The sequence below is a fragment of the Vitis riparia genome, chromosome 10, assembly GCF_004353265.1.
Source record: "Vitis riparia cultivar Riparia Gloire de Montpellier isolate 1030 chromosome 10, EGFV_Vit.rip_1.0, whole genome shotgun sequence".
Taxonomy (NCBI): Eukaryota; Viridiplantae; Streptophyta; class Magnoliopsida; order Vitales; family Vitaceae; genus Vitis; species Vitis riparia.
Genome location: NC_048440.1, coordinates 10687839 through 10713305, shown reverse-complemented (window position 1 = coordinate 10713305; position 25467 = coordinate 10687839). Strand labels below are relative to the sequence as shown.

General features: G+C 31.7%; 3 protein-coding genes across 4 annotated transcripts; 2 read left to right on the top strand and 1 right to left on the bottom strand.

Moving 5' to 3' along the window:
* The first annotated feature begins 3492 nt into the window (after positions 1–3492).
* Positions 3493–13574, top strand: LOC117924329 (ADP-ribosylation factor GTPase-activating protein AGD12-like). Of its 2 annotated transcripts, none has more exons than XM_034842940.1 (9): positions 3493–3607; positions 4550–4641; positions 6847–6928; positions 9007–9082; positions 9718–9881; positions 10294–10429; positions 10759–10875; positions 11283–11378; positions 13033–13574. In XM_034842940.1, the coding sequence occupies exons 2-9, from the start codon at positions 4602–4604 to the stop codon at positions 13312–13314; spliced, it is 993 nt and encodes a 330-aa protein (XP_034698831.1). In that variant the 5' UTR covers positions 3493–3607; positions 4550–4601; the 3' UTR covers positions 13315–13574. The 2 variants fall into 2 exon arrangements, with proteins under 2 accessions (XP_034698831.1, XP_034698830.1); XM_034842939.1 differs by having other exon boundaries at positions 4528–4641.
* A 4101-nt stretch (positions 13575–17675) lies between these two features.
* LOC117924107 (probable mannitol dehydrogenase) lies at positions 17676–19545 on the top strand. Its single transcript, XM_034842668.1, has 5 exons — positions 17676–17789; positions 17886–17999; positions 18093–18606; positions 18980–19139; positions 19232–19545. Exons 1-5 carry the CDS (start codon positions 17689–17691, stop codon positions 19432–19434), a joined length of 1092 nt encoding a protein of 363 aa, XP_034698559.1. The 5' UTR covers positions 17676–17688; the 3' UTR covers positions 19435–19545.
* A 4896-nt stretch (positions 19546–24441) lies between these two features.
* On the bottom strand, positions 24442–25215 carry LOC117923964. The gene has a single exon (XM_034842490.1). The coding sequence runs from the start codon at positions 24971–24973 to the stop codon at positions 24557–24559; it is 417 nt and encodes a 138-aa protein (XP_034698381.1). The 5' UTR covers positions 24974–25215; the 3' UTR covers positions 24442–24556.
* Positions 25216–25467: the final 252 nt, after the last annotated feature.

Below are 25467 nucleotides of genomic sequence, written 5' to 3'. Positions count from 1 at the left end.
ATAAATAAATTTCAAAACTCCAGTTTTCTTTCAAATAGTTTAAATTCCACTTCATTTTTCAAATATTTTTTTTAATTCACAAATTTTCTTCGATTTTCAAATAATCTTTCGTTTTCCTTGATTTTTTTTTTTTTTAACAAGCATGAATGAATTTTTCATGATTCCAAAATAGTGGAATTTGTGATATTAATTCATGCAAAATAAATTGGGCTTTAGTGGGGGGCCCTACATATGAGTTTTCTCTTCTAATTGTCAACTGTTATGCTTAATGAGTATTGTTTGATCTTTGTCTTGCTCTTTGATATACATGTAATGATTTTATACTTGAGCTAACCTTGTTTCCATGATAGCGCATTATTAATTGCTATTAAAGTACGATCCCATTCTTACCTCGCTTATTCTTATGCATGATTCGCTTTACTATTTAATTATTTCATTTTGGTATCCATTTATTTCCTTACCAATTGCTATGTTTGTTTCATCTCATTAGTAGAGACCCGTTTTTTAGGGACTTAGAGGATGCTAATCTTTATCGTACCTCCCCAATAAGTAACTTGACCCTCGAGCCCAGATTTGATTTTTCGCATACCATCATTTCCAAATAAGGAGTCACACTTAGGGTTTTTCTTTCTTATTTTGTTTTTCCCTTCAAAAATAAAACGAAAATAAGTGGTGACTCCAAGTCTTTTTCTAAAAATCAATGTTTTCACTTAATAAAAAATAAAAAAAAAGCAAGTCACCATCGAGTGGAATGCATCAAGCCAAATACGGGGTCCACAGTTTTAGGTCAAAAAAATCTCGTTTTTAATAAACTTGCTACCTTTCCCTTCAGGTAAGCATTTTCGAATAATATTTTGTTTCTCTTGATATTAAATAAGCATAAATATGATTTTCATAATTCCAAAACAATGGAATTTGTGGGATTAATTCATGCAAAATCAATTGGGCTTTGATGGGGCCCTACATATGAGATTTCTCTTCTGATGCCAACTATTATGCTTAATGAATTTACTTGATATCTTGTCTTGCTCTTTGATATGCATGTGATAATTTTATATTTGAACTAACCTTGTTTTCATTGATAGCGCATTTTTACTTGCTGCTAAGGAACGATCTCACTACCACTTAGTTTATTCTTATGTATGATTCATTTTATTATCTAATCATTTTATTGATATCCATTGATTTCCTTATCAATTGTCATACTTGCTTCACCTTATTTAAAAGAGACTCATTTTTAGGGACTTAGAGGAGTGCTATGGTTCAACACCGTACCTTCTCAATAAGTAACCTGACCCCCGAACTCAACTTTGATTTTCCACAAATTGTTTTTTTCAAATAAGGAGTCACACTTAGGGTTTTCTTTCTTATTTTATTTTCCCCTTAAAAAATAAAACAAAAATAAATGACGACTCCAAATCTTCTATCAAAAAATCAAAATTTCACCAATATAAATAAAAAAACGAGTTGCGTCATCAAGTAGGAACGCATGTGAAAAACGTAAGTCCACACTTTGCTAACAAATTGAATTTTAAAAACTTTTAAAAAGTAATTTTATAAACATGAACTTCAATAGTACACATGAATAAAATTTCAAGATTGTCTTTCAATTTTTATTTCTTCCATAGCTTGTTGTGAACTCATAACTGATATTTAAAATAAAAAAAAATGACATGTGGCAATCAACTATGCCACATGATTTTTTTTTGCTTTTAAATCATACTTATTAATATTTTTAAGCTTGGCATGTGGTTAATCAACATGCCACATTATTTTTCTTTTTTCTTTTTCCTCATTCTATATTTTAGATTTTGACTTTTTTATGATATGTTATTTACACATTCTCAGAAAATATTTTTAATTTCATTTTTTTACTCTTTCATCTTTTAATTTTAATTATTTATGAATTTTTTAAATATAAAAATAATAATATATATAATAAATAATTAATGAAAAAATTAATATAAAAATAAATACTTAATGAATAAATTTTGCTTTTTACTTATAGGTATGTAACTTCACTGTGATTTTAACTTTTTTCTTAATTAAAATATTTAATATTTTTTAAAATGAAAAAAAGGTCTAACAGTTTATTTGTGATATCTTTTTTTCTTGTGTAAAAAACCAAAGAAGAGTGGTCCTTCCCATCATAGTGGTACTTTTTACGTACTTTAGTGTTGTATTTTTCTAAAATAGTGATACGTCCTTTTTTTTTTTTTTTTAGAAAAGTATGGTATTCTCTTTTCTAAGGATTATATGGATGGATGCACAATTTTTATGTGCAAAAATTTTCATTTTTACAAAATTAAGAGAAAATAATATAAATGATTAAATACATTTTTTAATAAAAAATATATTTCATTTTTTATTTCATATAAATAAAAAATTAAAATTTTAACAAAGTAAAATGTTAAAACTTAAAACCACAACCAAAATCTTATCTTCTTTAATTAAAAATATTAAATATTTTAATCAAGAAAAAAAAAGTTAAAACCACTATAAAATTAAATTTATAAGCAAAAGCTAAAATCATAATCATAGATTCTAATTTTCACATGAAAATTGAAAATATTAAAAAATATGAATAATAAAATAATATGACAATATAATAATATTTATAAAATAAATAAATATTTTTTTAAGAATATAGAAATTTTAATATTCTAAATCTCTAAATTTGTTATTATTATTTATTTTTATATTAAATTTGTTATCATTAATGATTTATTATATATTATTATTTTATGTTTAAAATATTTATAAATAATTAAAATTATGAAAATATAAAATTATGGAAAAAAAAAATTGAAATTAAAAAGATTTCACATGGCCAACCCATTAAGAAAAACAAAAATATAGAGGTATTATGGAGAAGAAAAAAAGAAAAATCATGTGTTATGATTAGTTACCACATGTCCAATTTTTTTCTCTTGGAAAAATATTAATAATGATGCACTTATTATGTCAAAGTAATAATAAAAAAATAAAAATAGGTGACAATTGACACTTTCGATGTGTTAATTGTTGGTGTTGATTGAGCTTATTTTGGTCATACGAGATATATGTTTGTTTTGATCGACTAAAGAGTCTTGAGTTTGGGAAGAATACGTGGAGGGAAGCCCACATTAATGATTTTTTATATTTGAGGCACATATTTTGAGGATTAATTTCAGATTGAAAGTCAAAAATAAAATTGATTAAAAATGTAATTTTTTTTGAGATAGCGCACGTTACATGATTCACTTAATAAATTCTAGAAACCCAGGAAGGTTGAAATTGCGGCCGTAGAACGTTAAAATAGGGGACGCGGGCACGAAATAAAAGCAATCAACTCAAGGCTGATGGATAAAATTCAACCCCTTTTAATTTTAATATTTTTTATTCTCATTTCTGACTCATGCCTATTATAATATTTAAAAATATAAAATGTAATTAATATATATATATATATATATATATGATGGGTTTGTCATCTTCAAAGTGCTTCAAATTAAACCGGAAAAAGGAAAGGGACAAAAGCGAGAGAGAGAGAGAGGGGCCTCTTCGCATTTCCCTCCTCACCTTTGGACTTGAACTCATCGCCACATTCATTTTCATTCGTTTTCTGGTATTTTTCTTCTTTTCTTTTCGTTTTTTCTTTTTTCCTTTCTGATTTGTTGTTGTTGTTGTTGTTGTTTTAAAATAATTGTTTTTTTATTTTATTATAGAAGCAATGCGTTGTTGTTTCTGTATTCTGGATTTGCTCTTTCGTTGATGATAAAATTGAGGAAATGAATTGGGATTGGGGTTTTTTACGATTTTTTTTCTTTTTTTCTTTTTTTGGTGCCGGAAATCTGTGGCGAAGAAGTCTGGTGATTTTGGTTGAGTGGAGGGATCTTGTTTTATCCGATGAATTTTGTGTTTTGTTTCTGAGAAAACTTAGGAAAATGAATGAGGATGGGGAATTTTGGATCTTTCTTGTTTTGGGCTGCTTTGATTCCGGAAAGGTATGTGCTATACGTGTGTTGGTCTCGCATGGGTGGAAAGCTGGGGCTTTATTGCATCACGGGAGATGCTTGATAAAGAATCCAGGATGTGGGATTTTAATTTGTTTTTTCAGCGTCCAATCAAGTTTTATTGTTCTTGTACGGATAATTTGAATAGTCGCTATTGATTTCACGGGTGTTTTAATTTTTGGAATTTGGTGATTCTCTGTTTGAATAGTGGGGAAACGGAGGAAAGGGCCAGAAAACAAAAACAACTTTGTTTTTACCTTTATTTTAACTTTTTTTTTTTTTTTTTTTTTCAAAGAAATGAACTCAATTTATCTCAGCCACATAAATATAAGGTTCAGTTGAGTACTTTTACCTTTATTGGCCTAATGGTAGCAAGTTTAAAATCCATATGTTTGATTCGATTTATACTTTTCCCGGAAACGAAATATAAAAATTCATTAGAGGAATGCACAAAGAGAGTTTATTATTTGGCTCTTAACTTCATATCTTCTTATTTGTTATTTTTAAATTTGTTTTCTTCTTTTGCTTGGAGGGGTTGGTTGATTTTTGGGAAGACTGTCTGTAAAGATAGGTTTTGTTGGATGATTGTGGCTTACAAGCAGAGCAATGAGTGACCGTCCATATGAACTCGGGAGGCCTGCCTCAGGTATGCTGCTGGTAATAGTTCATGCAAATGATAACAATGATCGACTGCTTTATGACACTTTTTTATCTCTAATTGGAAACTGTAATTAGCCAATTATATTCTAGTTGTTCATCTCCATTAGGAAATTCATTCAGGAATCATTCTAAGTATTACAGATGGCTTCACCATGACATCATATCCCACTTTATTGTAGTTGTATGTGCATAAAGGAATGGGTTTAATGTACATGGGGGATAGCATTACTTCTTTGATAGAATTTGTGGATTGGTTAGGTTCCTTGTAGGGAGCGGTTGTGTTATCATCCCTATTGGTTTTTGTATATGTATATGTTGTGTATACCTTTTCTTTAATACAACACACGTTTTACTTATCAAAAAAATAAAAATAAATAACGGAATGGGTTTAATGCAGGTTCTTGTCAAGTAAAGCCTTGCATCATGACTCTTTTATTCAGATCCATGGTACTATTGACTGGAAATCATAGTATGCCCAACAGAGCATGATACAACTATTTTATTTTTTGTTAAGTCTATGGTGTTGTAATATTTTCTTATGGTGGATTCCCGCCAAGGATAGTTATAAGAATAAATTCAGAAAACCACTTTGAATTAGAATTGGGTTAGTGGTTGTTGGATATTGTTTTTATGGTATTTGTATTTTTCTTATTAAAGTATAGAATTACTCAGGAGTTTGGTTTAACGGGGAATATTTAGTTATCATTTTAATGGATTCATACAAGCCTGTATAAAGGCCTAAAGTAGACATTATTTAGAACAATGAATTATAAATAAAACAGAATTTGAGTTTTCTGCTTGGATAGTGATTGTTCTGCACCATATTTCATCCTTCATTCCTTTGGCTTCTTATTTTTCTCTTGGTTTTATTTTGTTGATGTAACATCTGGGGTGCTATCCCTTTTCTTCATTATGCTGATGGTTATTATTTTTCCATTTGAAATTGAATCAATGCTTCACAAATATTAGTACCCTCTGAGTTTAGGAATTTAATTAGACTCTTTGGGAGCCCAAACATGAATATTAATAGTATTTACTACTTGTTTATTTCTTTATTTAGTACATATTTAGCTTCCTTGTTAAAAACAGCTTTCTATGCCAATAGTTGTTTCTTCCCTTTTTTCCCCTCAATAAGAAGTTCAGGGCAATATTTGTCACAGTTTATTATTATTTTTTTTAATCTTTTCTTTTCTAGCCAGTATTTGAACACAGTACTAGGGCTTTGGTTTAACCTGATGGTTCAAACCTGTTTGCCTGTTTAGTTCCTTCTAGACACGAAAAACCAGTGAATCTCAAGATCTCTGTGATTGGGAAGAACTATAATTTCTTTCACAAGGATCTCTTAATGAAGAGATGTTCAAGTCCCTTCCTGGGAGTAGGATATTTATGACTTTCTGTTGTGGGACTGTACCATTCACTGATTATTGGAAGGGACCTCAAACTAGCCTGTTGATGAAAGTTAATATAACTTGAATGTGAATGCTTTGGGATGTCATAAATTTGGTAGTTGGAAGTGTCAGATTGTAAACTGGTAGCTCGTTGTTGCAATCTACATTGAATTAAGAAGCTCTGCATTATGCCCAGAATGTATCATTTGTTAATTTGTATTATTAATTTAAAAATAAAGGACAATATGGAAAACCAAGTTCCAATCACCCACCCAAAAAATTTCAGGAACATCTGAAAAGAATAAGAGATTTGAATTCACAATTAAAGCATTCTAGTTCTGTTGTTAAACTTGCATTGATGTTTGTTAGCCCTTAATCAATTAGAGATCTTTGTATGGATAGGCATGCAACTAGTCATAATATTTCCTGCACATGCTTTTGAATTTTTCATCCTATTGTTGTGGGGGTTGGGAGTAGGGATGAGATAGTGCTGACAGTTATGTTGAAGAGACTGTTATACTTTCTCCCCCCTTTTGTTTCTATTCGTTCCCACTTCTTAACTAGTTTAAAAGAAGCAAAACACATTTGTCTTTTTTGTTTTTCTCTTGCAAATTAAATGTTGGGAAAAAAAAAAAAAGATTTTATAACTAAATGTGTAGCATGGATGTAAAGCAATGATATTCTCCATTTACTACGCATGTATCTTGGGTAATAATAGTCTAACAAGTTGAAAATTCTGCTCTTTTTTTTTCTTTTTCTCTTTCTCTAGTTAAGATAGTTAATGGTGCTCATTTCTCGTACAGGTAAAAGAAGGTTAAAAGATTTATTGCTTAAAAGTGATAATCGCACTTGTGCTGATTGTGGTGCTCCAGATCCCAAATGGGCGTAAGTTTCACTGCTTGATACCTTTTAGTTTATTTCCTTTGTTAGATTAATGATTTCTTCAAACCGGTAACTATATCACGGTACACAATTGAATGATATTGTGAATCTTTTGGGAAGTTGATGAACAACAACTAAGACTTGGAAAAAAGACTACTAGAATATCGGTTTGGGTTTGCATCATGGAGATTTACCTTATAAACTATTCTTTTGGTAGGTAACTAATGGAAAGCTTTGGAAAAAGTATAATGGTAGGGTCCTTGAGAGAGAAAGTGGAGAGAGAAGTGTTCTATAGCTATATTGACATAGCAAGGATGTGTATTAGATTTTGTTAATAGAAAATGTCTTCTTCTTCTTTTTATTTTTTATTTTTTATTTTTTATTAAAAGGCAAACATAAACATTGATCAAAAGTGCTTGACAAAAATAGGGCCATAACCATAGTACACTGGGAGTGTACAGAAAATGTTAAAGCAAAGAAAAAATATCACAATTGCAAAACACCTATACAAGATGTCCTTGAACTGAATCTGCAATTAAATCCTTCAAGAAAAGATCAGACCTTGCTCGCCTGATCAAAAAATGTTTTCAGGAAAGGTTCCTTGAATACTTGACCTGGATGTTCCTCTTCCTTGAAATTTCTGCTGTTTTGTTCCTTTCATATGCACTGAAACAAGCATAGGGAAGCCATTGTCTTCATTCTTGTACCGTGCCAGACTAAAAGAAGCTATTTGATGGTCTTTGGGAATACCCACTGGAAGCAAAAACAAAGCCAGAACAAGATCCCAATGCTTTCAGGCTTTGACATGATGGATTAGAATATGACATGCCAACTCCTGGTTGACCTTACATAGACAACGCCTATTAGCCAGAAGCTAGCACCTGATTTTATTTGCTTGTATTAATTAGAATTTTTTTTTAAGATCTGTTGCCAGACCTTTGTTGCCTTCATGGAGCAATCACTATCACTCTAACGATCCAGTGCTCTATCAGAAATTTTTGCAGACCAAAATGATCAAATCTGACGCAATGAGAAGTGTAATGATTTAATCCCAAAGCTCACTTCCTTTCCACAATGTAAACTGATAACCAGAACCGTGTATAATTGACAAGAGGTGCCATCTAATGCTTTCTTAATTGTCAAATTGGCAACACTCTGGGTAATTGTGCAACCTGAGGGGAACAAGTAAGAGATAAAATGAGAAAACGAAAGGTGGGGGTAACTAGCACTGGATATGGAGCACATCGAAAGTATAGAAAGGAGAGCATTACAGATGTTTATAAATGGTACAAAAGTTGGGTGTGGTTCTTTTCTTAAAAAGAAGAATCAAGGGGCTGAGGATTATTTATGAAAAAGCTGGTTGGCATCTGAGCATAAACTTGCTAGGGGAATCCAGATCATTGTCAAAGAAATTCAAGACCATGAATCTTTGATACCTGTACTTTTTTATTTCACCAAGGTGTCTATGTTGGAATGATTTGACATTTGCATGTTTATCATGTGTTGGATATGTCTCTCTTGCTCCAGATACAGCACCATCTGTTTGTTGGAATTTGTATAGAAGGTAGGTTGTTTTTAGTTTTTGTTTTTTCCCTTTTCTTTCTTTGAAGATCTTGGCTGTGTTGTCCTTAAAAGGAAGACTCCCATCAGTGTTAGGAAAGATTTTCTTTGCCCTTTAAGATATCGGTTTTCTGGAAGTGTGGGGTTTAGAGAAGGATGGAGATAAAAGATAAGGATTTCACTTTTGCCAGAAAACTGATGCTAGAGGAGATAGAAGTCAGAACAAATGTGCTTGTATCTGGCTGTATGAACTTGTCACTTGTGTAGAGGAGATAGAAAGTCAAATAAAATCCACTTGTATGTTTGACATTAGGGATAAGACATTTACCATAACAGAGAGGAATACTTAATCTTGTCCACAATACCTCTTCCCTCTATTGCTATCCATCTCAGCTGAGCCCTATTAATGGCCTATGTCCATATTTGACATCCACACACAAATCTGTTTAATGTAGCTGTGAATTCATGTTGTTTTCTTCAGCATATGCTTATATATGTGTACTTGAACAATGCATTTTCAGGTCTGCAAATATTGGAGTCTTTATATGCTTAAAATGTTGTGGTGTGCACAGAAGCCTTGGTACACATATCTCAAAGGTAGCTGCCCTATTATTGCTTCATATTTAGTTATCATCATGCATCATAGTGTATGTGTTTTCTTTTTTATCTTTTTATTTTTTATTTTTGTACTGGAAATGTTTATTTCTGGTGCTTGTGTGTGTGTTTTTGTTTTTTAATACTGGAAAGGTTTATTTTTTATTGAAAAATATCGTGGGAATTGTTTTTTCATGAATTTTACCTTTAAAATCAATTTAGCAAAAAATAGAAAAAAAATAATTGTCAAATACACAGTTGCAGGGAAAAGCTAAGAAATTTTTTTGTGAATCCTAAACAAAATCAAATGGGTTAAAATTTTATTGTCCATATATGTGCACAAATGAACTAGATGTTAAAATAGGCATGAAATGCTTGCATGGATGTGACCACTATAATTGGTTCTTGTGGAGAGTTGTAGGCGTTCTTCCTGGGAAAAGAAAAACCAGCTTGCTCCAATGAGCACTGAAAACCAGTGAATCTCATCCATCTATAACCAACAAGACCATTGAACAATGCTGAATTTGGATCAATTTTCATATTTAGTCTCTTTTGCTAGTTTGAATTTTTAGTTTTTCCTCCATTTTGTAAATTATACCAATATAATTCTTAAAACATGGTTATTTTGGACTGTTCAGGTGTTGTCTGTGGCATTGGATGATTGGTCTGATGATGAAATTGATGCGATGGTTGAGGTTGGAGGAAATTCTTCTGCTAATTCAATTTATGAGGCTTTTATTCCTGAAGGAGTCACAAAGCCTAAACCTAATTCCAGCCATGAGGAGCGAATGAGATTCATCAGGTTAGATGAAAGAAAATTGTTTCACCATAAATCTGGATCTTTATGCATGGTTGTAACTCTATATAGAGACACATATTATTTATGCACTCTTTGCTTGACGTAGATGATTTATTTGCTGGGCCATCACATGGCCGGACACTAATATGAAATTTAAAGTGGTCAAACCAGGTGACTAGGTCAGTTTTTTTTCCCTATTTAAAAAGGCCTAGTCATCTGGATACTTGCTTTTGACCAACCATCAAACTATTATGTCCTGTTCATGATTTGTCTTTTTTACCATAACTTCTATGGTCAGTTTGAGAGGTGATCAACAAGTGTGGCAGTTTGATCCATGCATCAGTGGCACCATGTTGGAGGGTTTCAACTGTGGTCTTCGTTGTGGTCACTTATGCAATTTAATATTTTTGTGCAGGTCAAAATATGAGCTTCAAGAATTTTTGAAACCTAGCTTGCGGATTGCTTCAGTTTCTTCTGGAAAGAGCTCTCTCCAATCATCTTTTTCTAGAAAGTTGATGGATAATTTTCGAAGTTCAAACTCACAGAAATTGGTAAATTTGTATATCTTTGTTTGGTGCCTTGTCGTTCCCTCTATTATGATAAAGTTCAAATCATTAGGGAGGGTGGGAGATAAGCCATGTTTGGCAAATATGCAGCCATTTAGACTGAGTATACGGTTAAGAGGTAAATGGTGTTTTTGTTGTCTCATCAAGCAGCACTGCTTCTCCTTGGTGGATATTTTGAGCTGTATATTTTGTGGTGTTGGCTACAAGTTTAGTAGTTTGGTAGCTAATGACAGTATAATCTGAATGGATGGGTTTCACTGGTATTTGGTGCCACTGTGAATCAATCTAATTCTCTGATCTGAAACTGGTAACAGGAAGGCATGGTGGAGTATATTGGATTGTTGAAAGTCAAAGTGATAAGAGGCAAAAATTTAGCAGTCAGAGACATGCTATCAAGTGATCCCTATGTTGTCCTGACACTTGGCCCACAGGTTAGTCATAATTGCCCTTTCATTTTTGTTCTTGAGATCGATCCTCATGCTCATTTAAGGTCCATTGTCCATGCATGTAGACTCTGGAACTTGTTGAAATCTTGGTTTGTTCTTAGGCTTGACAATGTAATCATATTTCTCTTAATTGAATTTTTTTCATTTATTAATTATTTATAAGCTACCTTCCCTATGTTAAAGTGTTGTGTTTTAATTGGTTGGATGGTGGTTCAGACCCTTGTTAAAGGTAGATATTGAACAGCAGCATGCCATATGTCTTTCATATAAATGTATCCATTATCCTAATGTGCATTGTCTATATTAGATTTTAGTCAAAGTGGTGAATTGCTTTTAGTTAGACAGTGATCATTCTTTTACTGATAATGAAGATTGGCTGTTGCTGTTACTAGACTGTCCAGACACAGGTAATAACGAGCAACTTGAATCCAGTCTGGAATGAGGAACTCATGCTTTCTGTGCCCATGGATTATGGGCCCATAAAAGTGGTATGTTTTTCTTTTTCCTTTTCCCTTGATTGTATGGCTTTTCTTTTGTGTGGTTCAGTTGCCATGGAAAATGACCTTTTCTATGGTTTATTGGGATGACATCCAGTGGAGTAGGATTTGTAGTTGCATCTAGTGTGTATGCAACTAAAAAATTTGACTTACTTTACGGATGCTTGTCACTTTTGTTTTCTATCCTAAACAGTTGGGATGAGTCATTTGTGTTGTTGCATCTTCCATTACAGACAGCACAGCTTGGGGTGGATATTAATCCATGTCAAATGCAAAGTCCCTGAATCTTGAGACTCATCTGAAATAACGATAGCGAACTGAAAACAATGGTGAACAAAAATTTGTGTGTTTTATAATTGGATTAGAAGGAATTGCAATCCCATAGATGGCAGTTGATCATGTTACTATCGTTGAGAGGTTGGAAATGAGGGAGAAGGAAAGAAATCCTAAGCCTATAGTTGAGTTGCATTAGATCTAGTTAATTATGACAGATTTATGAAGTCAGATATGTTAGTGATGGTGGATTTAGAGAAATCTGATCCATCCATATGAGTGAAAGTTCTTGTCCTAACTTGAAATTTCAAAATCAGTAAGCTTATGACTTGTCTATGAAAATGGTTTTGTTCCATTTTTCAAATAGTAGCTTTAAGTAATCCTAATCATGTCCATTCATATGCCAATCAATGTCCTGTAAATAAAAGTATTCACAAATTAGCCTGTTTTCTTAGTGAAAAACGATCAGATCCCATTGCCAAGTAACCTCCTTGTGTCGATCCTCATATGCAAATAATTATCCCTGTCTAATCAAAATGGTTGACGGTATCTCTAATTACAATTTTCTTGATTATTATTGTTATTTATAATTTTTTTTTATAAGCAAACAGAGCAATCTATTAAAAGAGCACCAAGAAAAGGGGGGATACCTTATGTGTACACAAAGTATGCACAAAAAACCAAAGAAAGAAAAACCAAGAGGTAACCATAAAAAACAGCCAAAACAATCACAGCTACCCGCTGATAAAACTCTCTAAGAAGTCATGCATTGACAAGTTTCCCAAATCTAGCAAAGCATTTGCCCATTCCAAGAGGGCCCTAATGAAGCTCGCCTTTCAAATTGTTTATACAGAGAAAGGATCTTGTTTGGGTATAATTTTGGTGGATTCCTTTTTGAGTTTCACATGGCCACTCAAGACTAATGCTCATTTGCAGTTCAATTCATCTAACCTGTATTTGTACCATAAATACTTCTGGCCTAGAGCATATTTTAATAATGGTACAGGCATAGACCTACTTTGAAAAATGAAGTCTTGTTCAGTGGTTAGTTCAATCCATGCCAATTCATTTGGTCCCCATACTAAGATGGTCTCCAATTAGGTGACTGAAACCAATCATCTTACCACATAACCCCCATGCATATGACTGCTATATGTATTTGCTAGCAAAGGTTGTTTTCAGTAGTGAACGGTTATGGTGTACGAGGATACTAGATTACCAGTTCTCACTGTTGTGTACATGGCTTTGCTAGGGTTCTTGATACTAAGCAACCCTTTCATCATTATTCATGAAAAATCAAATTCCCCATGCTCGATCACAATGTTGTCATGACATTTCATCTAATATATGAGTCCTGTCTCTCACAATGCAGAAAGTCTTTGACCATGACACGTTCTCTGCTGATGACATAATGGGAGAAGCCGAGATTGACATCCAACCCCTGATAACATCCGCGATGGCATTTGGAAATGCAGAAATGTTTGGAGACATGCAGATAGGAAAATGGCTGAAATCACACGACAACGCCCTCTTAGAAGACAGCATCATAAATATTATTGGTGGGAAGGTGAAACAGGAGGTGCAACTGAAGCTCCAGAATGTTGAATCTGGAGAACTAGATCTAGAAATAGAGTGGCTGCCTCTTGACCAATAGGTACATATAAACCATATATTCCCCTCCCCTCCCATTTTTTTTTTTTTTTTTAAATTTTCTTCCAACAATAAAAAACTGCAATTTTCAGAGTGATATTGGGATTGAGTAGCACCACAGACTTGCCCTTCTTTCTCTTGTATTTATTCAATTTTTGTCTCCAGTTATAAGTACTGAGAAACTGTATTTTCTGGGCAGAAGATCAACTATTCATGTCCTTTGGGTGTAATTGTAATTGTGTATTTTATTCACACTTTGAGTCACAAATGCTGTCTTGGTTGTTGAATGTAGCCCTTTAGGCTTAAAAAGAAAAGAGAAAACAAATAGGAAAATTATTTAAAAATAAAATCCTACATTTAAAATTTATTTTTAAAAAATATTTGAAGACATAAAAAATAAATTGAAAATATTTCAAATTCTCAAATAAACTTTCTTTTTAAAAAATATTATTATGGATAATATTTTTTCACTAATTAGGTAAAAAGTTAACCTGACAAGGAATTCCCATTTAATAAATAAAAACTTTAAAATTTTGTTGTCTAACAATTTCAAAAAGTTGGTTTCTAATATTTGCTTTATTCTAATAATCCAGGTGTGACAAACTTAAACACTAATTTCACTAATTTTGTGTTTCTAATATTCCTAATAGAATAATAATAATGAAAATATTTAAATTGAAATTTATTTAAGTTTATTATTATGTTTATGTGGAGTATAGTTCTCTAGTAAATTAAATGACAATTTTAATGTGACAACGAAATGCTTCAATTAAAGAACATGAATTTGCTTGTAGAGTAATTTTGAAAAAATTGAATTTTCAAGGGACATTTGTTTGTTTGTTTTGGTTTTTTTTTTTTTATTATTATATTTTATTATATTTTTTTTTTATCTTAAATCTAAATAGATCTCAACTTAAATATAAAGTATTAAGTTGTAAGTTAATATCGTTGCATGAATATTTGATCCCATGTTGAAAAAATATCTAGTTGAGCTTTAATTTTGATTTGCAATTTCATTTTCTAATTTAACCACTTTACTATCATATTCATTAGTGATTGAGATTTTCTTTGAAGAAAATTATGAATGAAAAAGCATGCAATGAGAATTTTTATTTGAATAGAAAATATATATGGTGTCATTTTCTTTAATATTGGGAAATAAATATTCACAATGCTAAAAATACGTTCAATGACATTTCTTAATCTTGTATCACGTTGATTATCTCCTCTTTATTTGTAACTTGACTACTATTATGAAAACCATTCAAGTAATAACATACATTCCAATATGGTGCCGACGTGCCGTTGAACCTTGAGTGTTTGCATGATGGATCTACTAAATAATATTTATTTAAAAGAGGCATTGAGTTGAGTCTTATTACAAATACATATATAAATTATATAAATAAAGTAAATATAAAAAATTTATTTGGCAATGACACAGGAAAATTATGTTGAGTCGTGAATAGTTTCCATCAAAACTCTTGAATGATGCATACGAACTCCATTAATTGCATGAACAACACCCCCACATTGCAATATTTTTTTGTAGATTTAATTAATATTTTAGATAAGAATACTATAAATATGATATGATCTATTACTAATAAAAAAATAATATAGCTTTAAATTTTGTCTTTTGAAAGACAAAACTCAATGAAGTGTGTCCTTTGAGTAGGGTCACACTGATTTTTCCTAATAATTATATTAGCGGTACTAGATACCATATATGTTTTAATTCTATTATTTGGAACTTTTGGAAATTCTAGGTAAAGAACTAGAGTTTTAATAGGTTATTATATGGGTTAGATATTATTATTATTATTATTTATTCCACTAAATAATTGAATATTCCAACAAAGCCGACTGAATAAATAAAAGTAAATATTCTATTTAAGTAATGACCTCTACTTATGAACATTTCAATGGTTCTTTTTTTTTTTTTTTTTTTTGAAAGACTGATCATTAGGTAATGTTGATTAATAATAAATAAAATAATTATATAATATTAGATTTTGATCATAACAATATATGAAGTAATGACCTCTATTTATTAAAAAATTGTTGATTTTCTTATTTACATAGCCTCTAGCTACGAAGAGAGAGAGAGAGAGAGGTTGGGGTATAAAGTAATGACCTCTATTTATTACAAAATTGTTGATTTTCCTATTTACATGAGAGAGAGAGAGAGAGAGAGAGAGAGAGAGGTTGGGGGGAGGGGGGTCTTATTGTAGATAAAGATAGCTTGGTTCAACTAAGATGCAAGCAAGGGTAATTTACAAAATGATCCTACCATGGCTTGGTTCAATCACCAAATTGGTTGGTTCTACCATGGCTTCAAATAGTTGAGTTTTCTGATCGAGTTTTGGTTGTATCAAAAACCCTAAAAATGATCCTAAGATCTTAGCTTTGATACCATGATAAACAAATAAATTTTCTCACTCATTTTTACGGAATGAATGCAATCAAATATAGTTGTACAAAGAAACATTTACAAAAAAAACTAATCTAGGCTTTACAAAAAGAACTAATCTATGCTATAGACTTTGTTAGGATAATATTATGGTTGACCCTTGAAAAGAGAATTCAAAATTAAAATTGAGCAACTAATTATCCCTACAATTTTTCCAATTAGGTCTTAAGTGACAACTCATGCAAAGGAGGGAGGATCATCTTGTATAATTAAAAATTAGAAGAAAAATAAACTAGAAGAAGAAGAAATTAGAATACTCGTACCGAACAATGTATTACTATATTAGTAGGTCTCCCTTTTTATAAATGGTCAAGAAGATATTTATATTTGATCATCCACAAATTCTCACAATATGATAAATTCTTGTATTTCATAATTGTAAAATATTTACACCTTGATTTTAAGATAATATTTCATTTCAAATATACTCCTTATGATTAACTTTTTATTCATATAATATTTCTTTTACATTCATAATATTAATATTCCTTTTGTATTACAGGTCTCATAGGGTCTTTTATGCGATATTCCCTTCTCAAAAAATTTTAAATACAACAAATTGGTGTTTTCATTTTCTTTAGCTTAGTTTTCGAAAAAAAAAAAAAAACATCCGACCATACTTTTAGCCCTATTTGAAGATCAAAACAAAAAATAGTCTAAACAAATATAATCTAGTTGCCAAAATTTAATCATTTATATGCTCAATTTGTATGAGCAAATTATAAATGCACTATTTAATAAGCCAAATTTGATTTTTTTAACATATCTATTTGTTTAAATTATTTTAAAGAAACAATCCATATAAAATATTATATTAATTGATATTTGTATTAATTAATAAATTATTCCTATAGTATTTGAAAAGAACATAAAACTTATAATGTTAAATTAGTAAAATAAATTATTTTCAAACTTGAATTATTTCTATTTTTAAATAGTCAAATTAAATTTACAACATAGTTAGAGGAAAATATCTATATTTATATTTTTTTAGAAAAATACTAAAAAAAATAGAAGAGGATCCAATTGGCTCCTAAATTTTAATAATTATATTTTTTTTTCAATGTTCTATGATTAAAAAAATGAAGTTTATAGTGAGTGCCCAATAAAATGACCTAATCATGGTATAAAATAGGATTAAACTTTTGTTGACCCTACACTAATTGAAAAAAGGAACACTTCAACCATAGAACTCTTGGACAAGAAAGGACTTCTTTGGAGCAGCCATGGCTGACTCAACCTTTTCTTGGAGTAGAGGTAGCCTTGTTGGTCAAAGGAAAAACATTGAAATGGTCTAATCTTCTAAAGAAGTTGAAAATGTTTCTTTTTTACTCCCCTAAAAATTGTGCTAATCTCTTATTGATTGGTGAAAATGGCTGCCAAAAATATATTAGATTATTTTTCATAATTTGAGGAATTGGCATCAAATAGATAAGGATTTATTAAAATTTACATGATCTAGATTTAAATTTGAAAGTTTGATGATTTGAATATGTTTGGATTCAAAAAGATAAATGGTTTTAATGATTTTTTTTAACTAATCGGATAAAAGTTTAACTAAGGTTATGTTTGGTGGTGGGAGAGGGAAATTTTTTTTTTATAAATTAATAAATAACTCAAGTAATTCCTTTAAGTTGTCCTAAGTCTAATGGGAACATGATGGAAAATTTAGACTTGAATTTTAGAAATGTCAAATAAGGAGGTGACTTGCTTTCTTGGAGAAGAATAGGGAATGAGAAGTGGCAAACCTCAGATAAAGTTGGTCACAACCTTTGACAATGGTGAAATTGTACCTGAAACAAGATACCAACATACCCAGATTTTTTCTATTTTCTATATAACCATTGTCTATTTAGTAGCATTCTACAAATTAAGCTTAAGAGAAAGAAAACTGCAGAAAGAAATATGGAAGCATCACAAGAGAAAGTGCAATCTGATCACAAGGCATTTGGATGGGCAGCTACAGACTCCTCTGGCCTCCTTTCTCCTTTTCACTTTGCCAGAAGGTATATATGCATGTACCCATCCGTATCACTTAGCTTTTGAATGAAGATTTGTTTAGTAATAATGGTTTTTATCAATTTCCATATTGATGTGAGCAGGAGCAATGGAGATGATGATATCACAATGAGGATTCTTTACTGTGGGATTTGCCACACTGACCTCGGCATGCTTAGGAATCACCATGGAATCTCTCTCTACCCTCTTGTTCCTGGGTATATGTCCTTAGCTCCCTTTCTATACTAATAATAACAATCCATTTGGAGGGTCAAATAAATTCTAATTAGTGTTAATGAAATTTATGATAGGCATGAAATTGTGGGGGTGGTGACCCAAGTGGGCTCCAAGGTACACAAGTTCAAGGTTGGAGACAAGGCAGGTGTGGGCACCATGATAGGCTCCTGTGGTGCATGCCAAAACTGCCAAGACGACTTGGAGAGCTACTGTCCCTCCATGACCACCACCTACACCATGTTTTCACCCGATGGAAGCATCAACTATGGAGGATTTTCTGATATTCTTGTGGTTAATGAGCACTTCGCCGTGCGTTTTCCGGACAACCTTTCACCAGAAGGTGGTGCACCGTTGCTTTGCGCCGGTATCACGGTCTATAGCCCCATGAAGCATTTTGGGCTGACTCAGCCAGGCATGCATCTGGGTGTGGTTGGGCTGGGTGGACTAGGGCATGTTGCAGTGAAGTTTGCTAAGGCATTTGGTATGAAAGTCACTGTGATTAGCACGTCCCTCACGAAGAAGAATGCTGCTCTTGCTGAGCTAGGCGCTGATTCATTTTTAGTTAGCCATGATTCTGAGCAAATGCAGGTAATTAGACCTTGCTAGAAGCAATTGTCTAGATCTTACCCTTGGATTGGATCTTGACCATCTCATTTAAAAATCAATTGGTATCCGATGGGAGTTGTTTAATCTTTGATGGGGTTTTGATCATCTTATCTGAAAGCTAATTGGTATCATATGAGAATTGTTTAAACCTTAATTTCCGATTGGTCAATCAGGTTTTGACCATCTTATTTAAAAGCCAATTGCTGTCCAGTGAGGTTTGTTTAAACCTTACTCTTCCATCGAGTTTTGACCATCTCATCTAAAAACCAATTGGTATCTGGTGAGAGTTGTTTAAACCTTACCAATTAGGATTTGATGAGGGTATGCTAAGTCTTTTATGATTGGTGTGACATAGGCTGCACTCGGGACAATGGACGGCATCATCGACACTGTGTCTGCGCCCCATGCTTTGAAGCCTTTGATAGAACTGTTGAAGCGGGATGGGAAGCTGATAATGTTGGGTGCACCAGATATGGAGAAGCCGACTGATTTGCCTCTCTATTCCTTGTTTGTTGGTAAGTGAAAAGAGAGACGGTCGGAAGTTAATTAATGAAATAGATCCATACAGTGTGTGAATAAAAGTAACAGTATGTTGAAATGAATGCAGGGAGGAAAGTGATATCAGCAAGCCTGACAGGAGGAATGAGAGAAACACAAGAAATGATGGAGTTTGCAGGGAAGCACAACATAAGTGCAGATGTTGAAGTCATTTCAATGGCGGATGTGAACACAGCCATAGAGCGACTGGCTAAAGGGGATGTCAAGTACCGTTTTGTCATTGACATTGCCAACTCCTTATCTACTAATTAGAATATAGCAATATGTACTTGGGTTTTAATTTAAGTAATTAGCCAACAGGCACAATGCTATATATATAGGTGTTCTGTTTATTAATATATGATTTATATATTAATCCTTTAAAACCATTTTAATAAACTTTGTACTTGTGTTGATGCTTTTCGTATTATCCTCAACTTCTAAAAAAAATGCATTCATTTTGATATTAATTTGAAGTGTTTACAAGAATATCAAGAATGGAAAGACACGATATTGTCAGGTTCAAACCCACGAGCCCACGCCTCAAGAAAAGACCTCAATAATGTGCTGTGAAAGTCCAAGTCCTTTATATATGACTTTTCCTAGTCCACCTAGGATCCCCATTGACACACTCTCGGTAAGAGATCCGATACCATTCTGACACGACCTCACTCTCCACTCAATATTGTCGGGTTTCAAACCCTAGTTTTGCTTCTTTAATGGCCCTACACCTTCAAGAAAAATGTCTCAATCGTGTGTTGTGAAAGCTCTTCATATATGATTCTTCACCATTCACTCCCGATGTGGGACACTACACTATATAAAACAAATAATTTTTCTTAATATTAGTATTATCCGTTTAATAATCCTCATTTCAATATTTATTTTAGAATGAGGTTGTTTTCATCATACAAATATTAAGTGAGATTTAGAACCAACCCATAAAAATGTTTGGTATAAGTAATCAAAATGAAATTTGAATTATAAATATCTATATTTTATTAATTAAGAATAATTATTAAAAGATAATTTTAATCTTCTTCACAATCAAATTATTATTAATATTTATGTAAATAAAATAAAATAAATATAATTTTTTTCATTAATCTATCTTTTGTGTGCTAGAATCTCACACATTTGATATTATTTAACATATGAATATTCTCAATTTATTAAAAAATTTAAAATTGAATCAAATAAATTAAGATATTTATTTGATATATTAAAGTAAACTATAATATATAAAACCTTTTTATTTAAATTTTTAATAATTAAAATATGATATTATCTTAGTTAATAATAATTAAATAATTGTTACAAAAAAACAAAGTTTGTTACGAAAGTTTGTTAGAATGGATAATCATCCGTTCCGTGATATTTCTCAACTATTGTTGTTGACTTCCTCTCGACTTTCTTTAAAATGGGGGTCTACTAATGAAACTTAAATAGAATTTTATTCCCACAATCTTTTCTTCCAATTCTTAGCATGAGCTATTATATAATTATGTTCTTCCACTTATCTGATTCAAATTCAAGTGTTAGTGTCCTTATCTGATTCAAATAGAATAGAGGAGCACAAGGCTACACCAGAGTGCAAAGTCTGGCTCATCTATTTTTAGAGACTTTTACATGATAAGAAAGATGGATTATCCTAACTTGCCTAATTACACAACACATCATGAAGATGTATGCCTTGTGGACCATGCTACAACATGTACGATTCTTTGAGATAAAAAGTATTTCTCAAATGTAACATTTGCACCACCTAATGTTAATACAAAATTAGGTTCTATAAATCTGATTCAAGGCTTCAGAAGAACTACTATTGTTTTACCTAATGGAACCAAATTTAATATTGATGATGCATTATATTTTGATAGATCCAAAAGAAATCGGTTTATTTTTAAAGATATTCACCAAAATAGATATCATATTAAGACTATGAATAACGGTAATATAAAATATCTCTACATTACTTTAATTGTTTTTGGACAAAAGCATCTATTAAAGAAGCTCTTTGCTTTTCCTTGTGGGTTGTATATCACATAACCATTTATGTTGTAATGAACTAGAAGTCCTATGATCCAAATACCTTTATGTTTTGGCATGAGTGACTTGGTCACCCTAGGTCATCTATGATGCATCATATCATTAGGAACTCTCATCAACACCCTTTAAAGAACTAGAAGATTTTTGTGCTCAATAATTATAATTGTGTTACCTATTCACAAGGTAAATTGATTATTAAACTATCTTTTACCAAAGTTGTCTTAAAATCCTCAACCTTTTTAGAAAGAATTCATGGGGATATATGTGGTCCCATTCATCCTCCTTGTGGACTATTTCAGTATTTTATAGTCTTAATATATGTCTTCATTGGGTGGTCACATGTTTGCTTTCTTTCTACTCACAATGTTGCTTTTGCAATGCTACTTACTCAAAAAATCCGTTAAAGAGCACAATTTCCAAATTACCCTATCAAGAAAATTCGTCTTGATAATGCGGGTGAATTTTCATTCCAAACTTTTATTGACTTTTATATGTCAATTGGAATTGACATCCAACATCCTAATGTTCATGTTCATAATCAAAATGGTTTAGCTTGTTTAACCATTACTTTTAAGAACATAACCACCTCTCTCTACTTGGGATGATGTTATACTCCATGTTGCAACCTTAATCTGCCTTCAACCTTCTACTTATTATGAATATTCACCTTTACAATTAGTATTTGGTCAGTAACCAAATGTTTCTCACTTAAGAATTTTTAGTTATGCTACTCATGTCCCTACTTCTCCTCAAGGCGTCTTGGGATTTATTTTGGTATTGATTCTCCATCTATCATTTGACATTTGGAACCCCAAATAGATGATGTCTTTATGGGGCATTTTGTCGATTGCCATTTTGATGAAACAATTTTCTCGTCATTAAGGGAAGGAAAATTAGTTCCAAAAGAACAACATGAAAATAATAGAATTACTTAGAATGCATTGGTTTTGTCTCACCTTGATCCTCATACAAATCAATGTGAACTAAAAGTTCAAAAAATTATTCACTTACAAGGAATGACAAATCAATTACCAAATGCATTCATTGATGCAAAGAAAGTGACAAAGTCATATATATTGACCACAAATACTCCAACATGGATTGATGTCCTATAGGACACTTAACCGATATCACAAAATATGAATATAAAGTATGTCTAAAGCGTGGTACACCTATTGGCTCAAATGATATGGTTTCTTGGGAAAAAAAATGGAAGGAAAAACACATGAAAAGGTTGACACCCCTATAGAAGTTCAATCCAAAAATAGGCTATTAATTTTGACTGGTCAATCCCAAGTCAATAATCAGTTGGTCCTTGAAGAGACTTATATTATACAATATGCCCATAAAAGGCACAAATATCTCAAAATAATGAGTTTTCTATTAGTTATCTACATACTTGAGAAAAATAATATCAAAATAGACTTATTATAAACAATATATTTTCTTTCTAAGTGGCAATCATATTATAAGAAATGTTGAGGATCTCAAATGAAAAACTATAGATGAATATAAACATAGAAATGATTGACGAAAAAAAAAAAATCAAAACAGAGCTAAACTCGTAAACAAAACGAGAAGTATTTGAACTAGTAGTCTAAACACTTGAAGATGTAAAGTCTATTCGGTATAAATGGGTTTTTATATAAAAACAAAATGAGAAAAATGAAATCATAAGATATAAAGTGTGATTAGTAACATAAGATTCTCTTTGAGACCTGCTATTAACTACAAGAAAAAATATTTTACCATCATGGATGCAATCACATTTCAATTTTTAATTGGTTTGAAAGTCTTAGAAGGATTTAGATATGCATCTCATGGATGTTGTTATGACATATTTATATACATGAAAATGATAGATACGTGAAAATCCTTGAAGGATTTAGATTGCTTGAAGCAAATAATACAAATTCTCATAGTATGTACTCAATCAAACTACAACGATTCTTATATGGAATGAAGCAATCTGAACGCATATTGTAAAATCATCTTAGTGAATACTTTCTAAAAGAAAGGGTATGTGAATAACCCTACATGTCCATACATTTTTATTAAGAGATCAAAAACTAGATTTGTAATTATTATAGTATATGTTGATAACTTGAATCTTGTGGAAACTCTTAAAGAACTCACAAAAACTACTGATTATTTAAAGAGTATTTGAAATGAAAGATTTGGGAAAAACAAAATTTTGTTTTGACTTGTAGATCAAACAATTTTCAAATGGAATGTTAGTTCATCACTCAACATATACACAGAAAAACTGTCGAAACATTTTTATATGGATAAATCACATCCACTAAATTCTCCGATAGTAGTTCGCTTATTAAAAGTGAAAAATGTTCATTTTTCATTTTAAATAAGAGAACAAAGAAATACTCAAAAGTGTCTTATCTTAGTGCTGGTGGAGCACTCATGTACCTTGCAAATCGTAGATGATAAAAAATTAGGTTCTTTTTTTCTTTTTTTTCTAATAAGTTTTTAATAAAACATAAAACATATTTTTATGATCATCCAAAAATAGTGTTATCAAATATAAGATTTGTTATAAAAATATGTTTGGATGGATGATCATACTTTCCTCATATTTCTCAACTATTATTATTAACCTCCTACTGACTTTTATAGGGATTCTACTAGTAGAACTTATTACACATAGTTTTATTCCCGCTATCTCTTCTTTCAAATCTTATTTATTATATTGAGTAATTATGTCATTGGTTTTTATTTTTTAGAAAATATGTTTTTTTTAATATGCTATTGTTTATAATTAATAAATAACTTATTATAATTAAATAGTTATTACTAAATTTAATTTTTTTATCGTAATTTTTTTGCCAAATTTAAAAAAGAAAAAAATCATTTTTTAAGGAGATTCCTTAGATTGCGTAAAGGAAATCCACTAATGAAATCCTCCGTAATTAAGTGGATCCCATACATTTTTCTAATTCTAAATCTTAGCTAGCACTTCAACTAAAAGAAAAAGAATGATTCCCTTTCGTTTGATTTATCAATAATTGTGTAAGCACATTATAAGTTCAGTCACCATCTAGATTTCAGAGTAATGGATCCAAAATTTAAAATACAATTACAAATTGTGAGAAAAATAAATAAATTTTTATATTTAATTTTATTATAAAAAATAAAATATAATAAAAAATTAATTAAAATTTCATAAAATTTGAAATTATTCAATCGAGCAAAATAAGTTAAATGAGTGTAAAGAAATATTAGAAAACTTGAGAAAAATATTGAGAATGGACCATAAATTTGCAGTTATTACAATCACTTTTGTACATAGTAAAATAAAAGAGAATAGAGAATAAAGAAGGACGAATGGCTTTCACTTATCTAAGGGTGAGCAAGATTCTCTCTGACGGCTTCTATACTGACCGACAAACAGGAAAGCAACAACCACCAGCAAAGCCACACCCGTGATCCCACACACCAGGCTCGCCACCAGAAGCACCTTCCTCACGTGATGATCGTGCCGCCGCTCACGTGACCCTCCCCCTCCCCCTCCCCCGCCCCTGTACCACGCCGGTTGAGTGGAGTTCAATGCCTTGGGGAGAGCTACGTCGGCCTTGGAGGAGGATCCGCCGAAGAAGGCAGCCATCTGCGGCGTGGAGTTACCTTTCGGTGCCGTCTGGTAGGACAGGCCGTGATCCGAGGGCCTGGTGTACCTGGACTCAACCAGCATGGCGGCTGCCATGGCGGCCGTGACCACCAATACGACGCCGTACTGGAAGCGAGTGCGCATATTGTGGATGGGAGAATTGAGAAAGCGAGGTGAGTCAATGGAGAGGGGAAGAAGAAGATCTAAAGAAGAGGGGAGTGTGCGCCGCTTGGTGGTTTGTCTGGTAATGGATGAAATGATGAAGGGATTTTAGGTTTGTTGCGTTGATTTGGGGTTGGGAATTGAAGATTAGATCAAGGGGAGAGAGTTGGTTGGACTTTGAGGGAGGGTAGAAACAGTGGGGCAATGATGGCTTATGGTAAAGTTAGCTTTTCCTATGAATCATTCATGTGATCATGACTTTGAGCACCTTTATTCTACTGTTTTTGTGGACCACCCTCCTCAGCTCCTGTATTTTCTGGCTCGTTTGGGAAGAATTTTAATACATAATAATAATTTAAAACATAAAAAATATTTTAAGAATTTTGTATTCTACGTATTTTATCTTCATACAAATATATTATTTTAAATAAAATAAAGAAATTTAAATATTTCTTTCTTGCCTAATACTTTTCATG